A 13,336-nucleotide genomic window follows, 5' to 3' on the forward strand; every position below is an offset into this window, starting at 1 on the left:
AGCAAACTTCCAGGGTAAAAAAGTGAGAGAATGCCTTATTTACAGTCAGTTTAAACAGCCAACAAAGCCTTAAAAGTAACACTCAGAGAATTTTGGTGGTGAAATTTACGCCCCCATAAAAATCCACCCACACAAAGTCAGTGTCCTTCAGTGTCTCAGTGTGGAGCACAGCAGCAGCTGGTGGACACCACAGGAACTGCAGCTCCATGGCTGGACCAGATAACACCTCCCATCAGTTTTGTTTCTGGCTGAATAGAAATCCCAGTATGACCCCAACTGCTCCCAGTACGACCAGTCCACACACTGTCCTCAGGGACCAGAAGCTGTCGGTGGGTCTGGACTCATACAGCTCCACAAAAGCATCCTGGGGAAAAAGACAAACAGGAAATGCTTCATTTGTCGTATTTGTTTTTTGACAGATCAGTGTGTACTTTCATTCAGCTTTATTTACACAGCCTCAGTAACACATGCAGACAGAAACCAGCAGCTGATCACTCAGTGACAATCAGCCCGGCGTTTGATCATGTGATCAGTCTGCCATGACTCGTGTAGGCAAGCTGGTCACTGTGGACATCAACGCTCTCCAACATCAGCGTCACATGACTCAGACCTGTGGTCTAGACACACACGCAAACACACACACGCAAACACACACAAACACACACAAACACACACACACACGCAAAGACACACACACACGCAAAGACACACGCAAAGACACACACACACGCAAAGACACACGCAAAGACACACACGCAAACACACACACATGCAAACACACAAAGCCGGTGCTGCTGCTTCATATTGTGTGCAAGCAGTCGAGTGTTAACGAGGGAGTGTTGGGTTATTCCCCTGCATGCTGTGTGTGTGTGTGTGTGAGATATGAAGATTAGGGGAGAACCCTCCTGTGAAGCACTTCCTGTAGCTGCACTCGGGCCTCCAGCTGAGCTGCTGACAAACACCAGCGGCCTTCAGCCTGACAGGAAGCTGACCGCCGCCTTTAAAGAAGCTTCACACCACAGAAGAAGAGCACATGCACAGGCTGGATGATTGACAGCTCACCTTTACCCTGACATCCTGTCCAATGGGCTGAAGCAGCTCCAGACTCAGTGGACTCAGTGAGAGTCCAGGTTAAAAGCGTTCAGTGTCAGACGTTTATACTGAAATGTCATTTAAAGATTGACTGTAACTGTACACAGGTGTTTGGAGGCAGCAGAGGAGACCTCAGACATCTGCCTCCCACCTCCAACTTCCCAAACCAGGTGTGCCCCAGTCCTCCTCCTCTCCTCTGCATACCTGAAACACCTGAAGGCGTCCACGAGGCGTCCTGCTCAGGTGCCGGCTTCTTTCTCCTCAGAGTCTGGAGCTCCGCCTTCTTGGTCGCTCTGTTAGTACAGTAACCTCACAGCAGCCATGTTATTGGTCACATGATGTTAAATAAAAATGCTCCAGCAGCACAAACACAGTGCAGAGGTCCAGCTCAGCTGAAGCTAGCAGACAGCTAGCACCGTCCACCTGTCAGTCACAGAGGCCACGCCCCTAATCACTCAAAGCCTTAATAGAGTTTAAAGAGGTGACAGTCTGTGTACAAGGCTGTAACCACATTTATTTGAACACGGAGTCTGAGGGACTGACTCACTGCTGCCTCTGCTGGACGTCGGAGGAGTTGCAGGCTTTGCAGCGTTCGCTTATTTCTTCAGGCCTGCAGGCCGATGAGGGCCAACACCAGTCCTCAGCATGAAGTCAGCGGGACTCTGGCGAAGAAGTGAGCAGTCCGGCTTCGGCCTGATTCCCACCCCGCTGACATGATGAGTCACATGTGGGGGCAGGGTTTACCTGCACAGACACCTGGGAGTTATTTGACCCTGAAGTCTGAGCTCGATAAAGCCTTCAGAGATCAGATGTTAGCGAGATGACTCGACTGCTTCAGTCAGTACTGTCCTCAGAGCACGGCTCACACAGCTGCAGGAAGGCCAGGCGTGATGGGCTGACCCCGTGTTTCACATTCGGGTGCTCTCAGGGCTCGAAACAGCCGCCATCCTCCAACAAGACAACATCAGAGAGAGAAACCACCGCGCTGCGCTGAGCGACACGATGGAAAGTTTGACTGCAGAATTCTGAGAAAGCAGCGCAGCTCACCACTGCCTGTGTTCTTAGAGCTCTCTGCACACACATACATAGGTGTGTGTGTGTGTGTGTGTGTGTGTGTGTGTGTGTGTGTGTGTGTGTGTGTGCTCCTTGCTGTGAGCAGGTTCTGAAGAAACGGTGTGTCAGCTGACCTGAAGCCTGAGGCGGAAACTCAACCGCACTGATTACCTGGAAAGATATTTCTGGGTAATACCACACACACACACACACACACACACACACACACACACACACACAGCCTGTGTTATCAGGCAGTAGATATAACTGAAGGAAACCACAGCGACAGGAGAGAATATAATTAGAAAGTGAACTGTTCGGGCCTCACGCTCTCTGCACCAGACTCCATTTTATTTTCGAGCGATTTTCAGGAGCTTTATGACCATACACACACGCCACAAACTGAAAACTTGCAGCATGGAAACCACACAAACCCATGGAACAGGCCTGCTGGTGGTGTGCAGTTTACTGATGAAGGACCACGAGGTGAAGATGATGATGGAGCCAGTAATTAGTAGGGTGTTAGGAGATTGTTGGCTGGGAACTAGTGGGCCTTTAGTGGGTCATAGCGGGGTGTTAGCAGGGCGTTAGCAGGGCATTAGCGGGCGCTAGCGAGTAATTAGTACGGTGTTAGCAGGTTATTGGCTGGGAGCTAGTGGGCCTTTAGTGGGTGATTAGCGGGGTGTTAGCAGGGCATTAGCGGGCGCTAGCGAGTAATTAGTACGGTGTTAGCAGGTTATTGGCTGGGAGCTAGTGGGCCTTTAGTGGGTGATTAGCGGGGTGTTAGCAGGGCATTAGCGGGCGCTAGCGAGTAATTAGTACGGTGTTAGCAGGTTATTGGCTGGGAGCTAGTGGGCCTTTAGTGGGTGATTAGCGGGGTGTTAGCAGGGCATTAGCGGGCGCTAGCGAGTAATTAGTAGGGTGTTAGCAGATTGCTGGCTGGGAGCTAGTGGGCCTTTAGTGGGTCATTGCGGGGTGTTAGCAGGGCGTTAGCAGGGCACTAGCGGGCGCTAGCGAGTAATTAGTAGGGTGTTAGCAGGTTGTTGGCAGGGAGCTAGTGGGCCTTTAGTGGGTGATTAGCGGGGTGTTAGCAGGGCGTTAGCAGGGCTCTAGCGGGCGCTAGCGAGTAATTAGTAGGGTGTTAGCAGGTTGTTGGCGGATCATTAGCACGGTGTTAACAATGCATTAGTGGGTCATTAGTGGGCGTTAGCGAGTAATTAGCGGGGTGTTAGGAGGGTATTAGCAGATCATTAGCAGGGCCTTAGTGGATCGTTAGAGGTCATTAGCGGGGTTAGCAGGGCGTTAGCGGGCCTCAGATGCTCCGTCACAAAATCACTGCCTGTCTCAAACCCAGGCTGTGCTCACAGACACGCCCTGATGAGGTAACAGGGCCTTTCTTCTAGTCCTTATCAGGAGCAACTCCGGGCCTCCCTCTGTAGGAGCACCACTTCATGCTTCTCCAGGTTGACGAGGCACTCCCGGCGCTTCCTGGGTCTCCCTGGGGCTTCCTCCTCTCACACCTCACTGAAGAGGCGTGCTGCTCAGAGGCTTGTTTGCTGGGTTTCAGTTCTCCTGACTGATGTTTGGATGAATGAATGATTCAGGAGCTCTGAGTGGTGCAGCGACCTCCTAGAGGTTGGAAGCAGAGCTGAGAGCGCAGCTCCCTCTGCAGGAGGGAGACGCTCACTGCTCATTTCAACTTTCTCAGGTCACATGAGGATTTCAAACATGTGATAAACATATGATGAATCTGACAGTCATCTCCATGACAACCAAAGCTGAACCTTCAGTTTGTACATGCTGAGATACGCAACAAATCATCAGCCTGCAGAGACAAGGTGTGTGTGTGTGTGTGTGTGTGTGTGTGTGTGTGTGTGTGTGTGTGTGTGTGTGCCTGCAGAGACAAGATGTGTGTGTGTGTGTGTGTGTCTCAGTTTCAGTAACGGTTTTATCATCACACACACACAGTCATGTTTTTATATCCTTGTGGGGACATCTTATTGACATAATGCTTTCCCCAGCTGCTTGCCTTACCCTCCTAAAATGAACTCTAACCCTGAGCCTAGACCTGAGCCTGAGCCTAACTGTAGCTCTGACACTAAAACCACACTTTGAGTCTCAAAAATGTCTTCAAACTCGTGAGGATGGGCTGTTGGTCCCCACAGTGCATGCCAATTTACTGTCCCCACCAAGATGTCTAAACAGACACACACACACACACACACACAGAGTTTTAGGGATTTTCTACACTTTGCATATAATTTGCAATCAAACCAAAATACTCTGTATGTGTGTGTGTGTGTGTGTGTGTGTGTGTGTGTGTCTGTTTGAAGGGTGAGGTGAGGACCAGGTTTAGGGTCCTCACAAACACCCCCATGTTCAGTGCTCATACACTCTCTGTGGCTCTGATATTGTCTGATTGATCTGATTCGTCGGACCTCCTGGTACGTTTGCAGCGATCTCCTCCGCTCTCTCACTCCTGCTGGTTCACCGCCTTCAAACATATCTGCGACTCCCTGAAGCACCAGAGCGTGCTCAGTCGATCCTGAACTCTGTCCTGGACTTCCTTCAACCACAGCCAGACCACCGTTAGCTTACATGAACTTCTTCAAGTACACTTGAGCCTCATTAAACATTAAAAACTCTAAAGCACCTTTTCAGAACCCCCGAAAAAGCAGAGGAAGAACGAAAACCACCTCATCAACTGATGAGAAACAAGGAGTCCTGGAATTCAGGGGCTCTCAGCTGGAAGACAAGAGAGGAGGAGATGAGGAAACAGGAATGGAAGGATGCATGAGGAAGGACACAGCCAAGCAGGAAAGTCAACCACAAGGAAACAGAGAAAGGTTACAGCAAAGGAGACAAGGAAACATCAGAGGAGATAAGGACTCGGAGGGAAATCGTGCTCTTACCCATCCTCCGTTGTCATGGATCCATCTCCGGAGCGACGGCGAGTCCAGACTCTCCTCCATCCAGCTGGCGATATCGTCCATCTGACCTTCGTCGCCCGACTTGGCGGCCGCGGCGCTCAGAGCTCCGCCCAGCTCCATCATGGCGACGATGCGTCCCCAGTTCACGCCGTCCCTGAACAGCTCCTCTCTGATAGCCGTCAGGTGGCGCCGGCGTGCAGCTCCACCGCCGTTCCCACGCAGTCGCAGCACCGTCACCTGCGCAGACAGCTCGTCGCCGTAAAGTCGCTCCAACTCGTCGCCGGCGCTCCGCAGCACGGCCTGCAGGCAGGGTGGGGCCACAGGAGGGTCTAGGAGGAGATGATGATGCCATTACTCTGCGACATGTTTGAGGAAGCGGGTAACTAAGTGGACGTCTCCTCACCTGGACGCGGGGCTCTCTCGTCATTGGCCCGGCGCTGAGGCCAAGCCACGCCCCTGCCGAGCAGCTTGTAGCGCAGGAAGTCCTCCACCAGGTCCCGGCTGCTGTAGGCGGCGGCCATCGCCCCCTGCTGGCTCACCACCAGCACGTCATCCTCCTCAGCCAATGAGAACGCCTTTTGCAGTTGACAGTCACGTGCTGCAACTCCTCACACAAGTATCGATCGCTGATCAGCTGTGCTGTGACGTCAGCGCTTCAGACTCCGCCCAAAGCGAAGACGGTCCGAGGATCGGGTTCAGACCGGTTCAGGCTCCGCGCGGTGCTCCGTTACCGGCGGGCGGAGGTGCGCGCGCAGCCGCGGGGCGCGCCGCGAGGACGCGCTCCGAACACATTCAGCGTGATGGCGGCGCGACGGCGCGCGCTGCTTCTGATCAATAACCGATAATCAGTCCGCTCCCTTCACGATGCACGTGCTGCTCACACTCACGCGCAAACAGCGGGCACGCCCCTCCGGGATTCCCCCGCAGCTCCGCGAGGAGGAGGAGCTCTGCTCCGCGAGCGCGCACTTCCTCATCCTACGTCACTCGCATCTGCAGCTCCTCGCGCGTGGGTGCGAGCGTGCACGTGTAAAAATGTTCGTTTGTAAGTGAAACGTGACGTAAGAGCAACAAAAGCCGACTTTTCCGACACGCGACGTGTTTGTGACGATGATGAGAAACGTCAGTCTGAGCAGTGGCGGTCATAGCCTGTTTGGCGCCCTGGGCGAACACTCCCTCTGGCGCGCCCCCCACCTACACACACACACACACACCTACACACACACACACACACACACACACACACACACACCTACACACACACACACACACACACACACACACACACACACACATGTGTGTGTACATTAACATAAAACTTGTTGGAACCACACTGAGTTTCACCAGAGAAGCACACACATGAAGACAGAGAGTATGCTTACTATGCAAACAGCCACCAAACAGCCGTCATAATTCGCCACACAATGAGAAGAGGACAAATCAAGAATTGACAATGACTAATTAATATTGTGCTGAGCACACGCTCTTTTCTGGAATATTCTCACTAATTTTCTTGATATTTCTTTATAATCACCTCTGTTAGTCCTTGATATTTATAACTGAGTGATCTGCATATATTAGTGCTGTTTCTTAAATGTGTAAAATCTGGAACATCATGTTTGGAGTTTAGTCTGTTACTGTTGCTATTTTTACCATTTCTTCTTGGAGTAACTGTAACTCACATAATTTCCTTAGAGATTAATAAAGTATTCTGATTCTGATTGGTTCAGGATGACCTGCCATTATCCAATCACACATCTGCTTACCTGTATCTGTTGCTCGTTTCTCCTCCTCTTCTGTTCTCTTTTTTCTAAACTGAGCACCTGATGGCTTTGAACTTTTCTTGTCCATCTTGGTTCTAATGTTGCACTCCAGTATGAACACCCATCCCTCAACCCGAGGATCACCACAACATGATCTAACACACCTACACCTTAGTTCACAGATTCACTTTGTCTAAGGTGCATTTCTGGGATTTCGCACAACCCAGGATTCAAATCATGAATACATAATGGGCTTGGATTTACAACATAATGAATGAAATGTGCTCTATTTGGAAGCAGCCCCCCCCCCCTCCCCTTTCGACGGGTTGTGTGAGACTTTAAATCATCAAACTGTAAATTTTAAATTGTTATTGATCCCTTTACCCCTGGTCCTAAAGTGTATGTTTATTTTCTTACTCTTCTTATATTTATTGTTTGTTTACTTGCACTGCTGTACTGTATGTAGCGGAGATAACAATAAAGTTTACTTTGACTTAAGCAGCAATTAAAACAATTAATTTTGTTTTATTTTGCGAGTTGGTTATTAGACGCTGCTCCAGCCAGCCAGAGAATCCCCCGCCGCCCCGCCCTCTCCTCCCTGTGCCGCAAGCAGCAGGCGCACCTCGCAAACGGAGGGCGCCCTTACTCCCAGCAAACCCAGTCAGTGCCTACGACATTCCCAATATGAGCTGGAGGCCCACATCATGTCTCAGGTGCTGTTCACCTGCAGAGAGTTTTTAGGACACTTGTTCTTCTGTCCAGTGTCCTCACGTGTTTGAGGACTCACTGCTGAGCTGTGCAGGTTTTGTAACTGTGTTATCTTTGGCAGTTACACAGCTACAGAAATGTGTCTGTGTGCCTGCTGGGAACAAAGAGTCTACAAATACAACTCACACCTGTGAGCTACGAGGACCGAACGTGAGTGTAAAAGCAGCCAGTGTCCAAAGAAGAGCTTCAGAAAGCTGGAGATCTGTTGCTCAAAAGCACTTTAAAAAGTAGGAGGAGGGCCTAGCTGCTTAAATGATGGGTGGCCCAAGACTGTTGTACAGCACTGTGCCCACAGGGGGGGTCAGCCTGACTGCAGCAGCAGACTGAACACCTGCAGGTTCGTTCTGTCTGTCTGTCTGTCTGTCTATCTGTCTATCTATCTGTCTATCTGTCTGTCTATCTATCTATCTGTCTATCTATCTATCTGTCTATCTATCTGTCTGTCTATCTATCTGTCTATCTATCTATCTGTCTATCTGTCTATCTATCTGTCTATCTATCTATCTGTCTATCTATCTATCTGTCTATCTGTCTATCTATCTGTCTATCTATCTATCTGTCTATCTGTCTATCTATCTGTCTGTCTGTCTATCTATCTGTCTATCTGTCTGTCTATCTATCTGTCTGTCTGTCTATCTATCTGTCTATCTGTCTGTCTATCTGTCTATCTGTCTGTCTATCTGTCTATCTATCTGTCTATCTGTCTGTCTATCTGTCTATCTGTCTGTCTATCTATCTGTCTGTCTGTCTATCTATCTATCTATCTGTCTGTCTATCTATCTGTCTGTCTATCTATCTGTCTATCTGTCTGTCTATCTGTCTATCTGTCTGTCTATCTGTCTATCTGTCTGTCTATCTGTCTGTCTATCTGTCTATCTGTCTGTCTGTGCTGCTCTGAGTGTTTGCCGCCCCCTGCTGGACGTCCCGCCTCATCACACCGAGCGCGTCATTGTCGTCCATAAACTTTATTTAAAAGTTCAAAGTGCGCATTAGTTGACATTTTGGAAGCAGGATGAGCCAATCACAGCCTGCTCCTCCTCCTCTCTTTCATGCTCTGTGCTCTGAACAGCAGCGATCTCATTTACGCACATTACGTGAACGTAGCACAGACTCCGGTTACCGGAGCCGCGTCAGCTGTTTCTATTTTCTCCATCTCACCCTCCGACCCGGAAGTGCTCGTGCACACACATATGCTCACGCACCCGCACGCAGAGCGGACGCGTTCCTCCCTCCATCACACGCCGGACTCCGCTTCGACCACCGACACCGACACCGAGCTCTGCGGGCCGGACCGAGCAGGACCGCGCCATGTCCCTGCAGCTGCCTCCGTGCGTGATAGACTGCGGGACCGGGTCAGGACACGCGCACACACACACACACATGCGCGCGCGCAGTGGCAGTACATGTGACGTCATGTGTTTTTGTGAACAGCATCATGTATGTGGATAAGATAGCCTTTATTAGTCCCACGCGTGGGGAATTAGTTTTGTTACAGCAGTGGACAGTGCAAAGTTGCATAGAAAAATTAGAGAAAAAACACTGGAGTAATATATCCATAAGATACTGTGCACAATAGAATAGAATAAAATAAAATACTATATACAATCGAATAAAATAGAATACAAATGCTATATACAATATGAGTATAATACAACGATGCCAGAAAGAGTATTGCACTTAGTCTTGTTGCACATGTGTGGATGTGTTTGATCAGTTAAAGTCTTTGTTGTGGAGTCTGACAGCAGTGGAAAGACCTGCGAAATCTCTCCGTCCCACACCGTGGGTGCTGCAGCCACTGAAGGAGCTGCTCAGTGCTGTCAGAGTCTCCTGCATGGGCTGGGAGATGTTGTCCAACAGGGACGACAGCTTAGCCACTGTTCTCCTGTCACTCACCACCTCCACTGGGTCCAGAGTAGAGCAGGGCGATATGGCCAAAATTATTTATCACAATATACATTTGAAAATTTGCGATAACGATAGAACTGACGATATAATTGACACGACAAAATACTTTACAACTCCACAACTTTATTAGTGCAAAAACCCATCAATGTATTTTCACTTAAACAAGCAGCTGTTTTTTATCTGCATCAAAGTTATATAAAAATGTAACAATGTAAACTCCTCGCTGACAGTTTAACCAAAAGGCATTTCCAGTGGAAACTGGCCGACATATCCTCAGCATAACCATGTATAATATCCACAACACTTAAAAAGAGGTTATACACACACAATACGGTAACATTATGTTGAAGCACAGTACGTATCACTCCGCGAGGCTCCGCCTACGATCGCCGTAATGCTCCAACAATCCATCAAGTGGTGCGGCTTCGTAGCTTAGCAAAGTCGTACTGAAACATCTGACAGATGTTTGAGCGCCGTGCACATAAAATCGTTTCGAGGTCAGTAAACACAACCAGAGTTCATACATAAGGCACACGGGATTATAAGGGGCTCTGTCGACTTTCAGAAAAATCAAAGGATTGATTTTAAGTGTCGTATTTTCCAAACAACACGGTAATAACGACGGCCCGCTAGCATGCGCTACCAAAAATAGTGCTTTGTTGTGTATCTGACGAAAGCTAAACCAGTTCCACACCACTGAAGCTGCAGCATTTTTACAAACCAGTTCTGCTTCATCGTTTCATTCAACGATGCACTTTCACTCTTCTCATTCTGCGTCGCCGCCATGTGCGTATGTAAACAAAGGCAGTGCGCATGTGCGTTTTACCCATATTCTATCGTGATATTTCATTTTCCTATCGTTGCCCAACATTATACCGGTATTACCGTGAACGGTATGATATAGCCCAGCCCTAGTCCAGAGGGCATCCTAGAACAGAGCTGGCCTGTTCAGTCTCTTCCTGTCCCCAGCAGAGATGCTGCCGCCCCAGCAGACCACACCGTAAAAGATGGCTGAGGCCACCACAGAGTCATAGAAGGTCTTCAGGAGTGGGCCCTTCACTCCAAACGACCTGAGTCTCTGCAGCAGGTACAGCCTGCTCTGCCCTCTCCTGTAGAGGGCGTCTGAGTTATGAGTCCAGTTTGTTGTTCAGATGAACACCAAGGTACCTGTAGCTGCCCACAGCCTCGATGTCCATACCTTGGATGTTCAGTGGTTGCAGTGCAGGATGTTTGTACCTGTGGAAGTCTACCACCAGCTACTTGGTTTTACTGCTGTTGATCTGGAGGTAGTTCTGCTGGCACCAGTCCACAAAGTCCTGAGTCAGTCCTCTGTACTCCCTGTTGTCCCCATCAGTGATGAGGCCGACTATTGCAGAGTCAACTTCTGCAGGAAGCACTGGGTGGAGTTGTGGGAGATCACTTGGATCTTCTTCTTGTATCCAGCTTGCTGTACCTTCCTTCCGCCTCACCACCATGTGAAGCAGAGCTTTCAGCTGCTCTGCTCCCAGGCTGTGGAGCTCTCTGCCCCCAGAAATAAGAAGCATTGGTTCTCTCCCAGTTTAAATCCCAACTCAAAACTCCAGGGTCTTCATCAGGGGGGATGTCAGAGCCACACACAGGAGGTTTTCCAGAGCTGTGGGACTCTCCCCAGCCTCAGCCTCAGGTTGAAGAGGTGCTCCATCACCCCACACAGTTGGTCCGCGCAGGACCTGATGACGCTTGAGCTGATGCCATCTGGACCCGCAGCTTTCCTGGCTTTAATCCTCCGGAATGAGTGTGCGTTTTTGTGTGCGTGTGTTTACAGGGACAGTTTACCAAAATAAAAGCTGGCTCATGGAATCATCCATCAGCAGGTGGAGGTAAACGCGCTGTGATGATCAGGTGGTTGGGGCAGGTGAGGGGCTGATGGCGGTGCTTACACTGAGCTCCAGCTGTTCCACATGTTCATCCAGCTGCTGCTGCGGGAGCTGCTGGTTGGGTGGAGGTTCAGGTGAAGTTGTGGAGCAGTCTGTGTGTGATCTATTCTGGGCCACAGTGTGAATGTGGGACAGCTGCACACTGACCCCCCTCCCCCTGTGGGAGCCCGGCTGGCTGTTCAGAATCAGAGATCACGTGATCTCCTTCAGCCTCGACGTCGGTCCGTGCCCCCGAGCCAAGGTGACATCGTGGGGTTGTTTAGAAATACCTCACGGCTGCTGGCGTTTAAAGGGTGACACTGAGCTGACTGTCAGCCATGAACGCACGCATAACAGCCAAAAACACTCAGGTCCCAGATCAGTTTGGTCTGGCTTTGGAAAGGGATCCCAGGGTCCAGGGTCAGGTATTAGAACTGATCCCAGGGTCAGGTATTAGAACTGATCCCAGGGTCAGGTATTAGAACTGATCCCAGGGTCCGGGGTCAGGTATTACAACTGATCCCAGGGTCCGGGGTCAGGTATTAGAACTGATCCCAGGGTCCAGGGTCAGGTATTAGAACTGATCCCAGGGTCCGGGGTCAGGTATTGGAACTGATCCCAGGGTCCAGGGTCAGGTATTACAACTGATCCCAGGGTCCAGGGTCAGGTATTACAACTGATCCCAGGGTCCAGGGTCAGGTATTGGAACTGATCCCAGGGTCCAGGGTGAGGTATTAGAACTGATCCCAGGGTCCGGGGTCAGGTATTACAACTGATCCCAGGGTCCAGGGTCAGGTATTACAACTGATCCCAGGGTCAGGTATTAGAACTGATCCCAGGGTCCGGGGTCAGGTATTACAACTGATCCCAGGGTCCAGGGTCAGGTATTACAACTGATCCCAGGGTCAGGTATTAGAACTGATCCCAGGGTCCAGGGTCAGGTATTAGACGTGTGGGTCTATCCAGCCATCACAGCCAGTTCAGTTCATTTCTAATCTTTCATGATTTATTTGTCAGAACTCAGTTTAATGGAACAAAATGTCATTTTTTTGTTCGTGTTTTTTTGATGTAGTGAAAATACTGCAGTTACTTTACAGTTACTACAGTTACTTTACAGTTACTACAGTTACTTTACAGTTACTACAGTTACTTTACAGTTACTACAGTTATTTTAGGTACTTTTTCCTTGTGATGAGGTAAAAGTATATCATCCTAAGTACAGGTCTGCAGTAAAAATTAGTCAAACTGCTGCAATGATGTTTCAGTGCTTTGTATCTGTAGGTCCTGATTATTGTTACTGTTGCTCATCATTTTCTACATGCACTGAATATTTACATAGAGGTCAAAGACAAAGCAGTAATCGGTCACACTGACTCATTTCCTGATGTTTTATCAATGTTTTATGTGCAAAACTGAATTTATAAATGTCTGCCAGGAGTCACTCCACTGTTTTCCACAGAGGCCGTATTTGGACCCACAGCCAGATGTTGAGAACCTTTATGTCTAACTGTTGTTTCTGTCTGTGTGGCTGCAGATACACAAAGATCGGCTATGCAGGAAACACCGAGCCACAGTTCATCATGCCGTCCTGTAAGCATCTCACAGCAACGACGGACAGACAGTTGAGTTAGGTTCACTTTCTGTTTCTAAAGCTCAAAGTGAACCTAACTCTGCGTCTTCATCAGTTCTTCCACACAAGTATAAAAATATAAGTCTTCATCTAACCAGAAGAGCTTAAATCTAATCACATCTTTGAAATGACCAAACAGTTTTTAGGTTCAGAGCAGCCCTCTGATAGGCTGCAGCCTCTCTAAACTGGTAAATGTTTGATAAAAATGGATGAATGGTAGTTCAAGGCTTTGTCAGTAGAAGGTGTGAATGAGTGCACCACAGTATCCACAGCATAGGAATGAATAGAGCTGCTGTTAGTCAG

General features: G+C 49.3%; 2 protein-coding genes across 3 annotated transcripts in view; one reads left to right on the forward strand and one right to left on the reverse strand.

Moving 5' to 3' along the window:
* Positions 1 to 53: 53 nt before the first annotated feature.
* LOC102799495 (apoptosis regulator Bcl-2-like) lies at positions 54 to 5,993 on the reverse strand. The gene is made up of 3 exons (XM_006808101.3): positions 5,479 to 5,993; positions 5,058 to 5,404; positions 54 to 364 (listed from the first exon to the last, which is right to left on the reverse strand). Exons 1-3 carry the CDS (start codon positions 5,594 to 5,596, stop codon positions 233 to 235), a joined length of 597 nt encoding a protein of 198 aa, XP_006808164.1. The 5' UTR covers positions 5,597 to 5,993; the 3' UTR covers positions 54 to 232.
* A 2,713-nt stretch (positions 5,994 to 8,706) lies between these two features.
* The window catches only part of actr3b (actin related protein 3B), a 13,767-nt gene continuing 9,137 nt past the window's right edge, over positions 8,707 to 13,336 (forward strand). Inside the window, exons 1-2 of one of the 2 annotated variants that reach the window (XM_087846706.1) lie at positions 8,707 to 8,955; positions 12,938 to 12,993. In XM_087846706.1, coding sequence (XP_087702832.1) covers positions 8,912 to 8,955; positions 12,938 to 12,993 — 100 coding nt within the window. In that variant the 5' untranslated portion in view covers positions 8,707 to 8,911. The remainder of the gene's footprint in view (positions 8,956 to 12,937; positions 12,994 to 13,336) is intronic. The other variant, XM_087846707.1, reaches the window with a different exon arrangement.

This window comes from Neolamprologus brichardi, chromosome 9 (assembly GCF_056152115.1).
Source record: "Neolamprologus brichardi isolate AB-2024 chromosome 9, ASM5615211v1, whole genome shotgun sequence".
NCBI classification, from domain to species: domain Eukaryota; kingdom Metazoa; phylum Chordata; class Actinopteri; order Cichliformes; family Cichlidae; genus Neolamprologus; species Neolamprologus brichardi.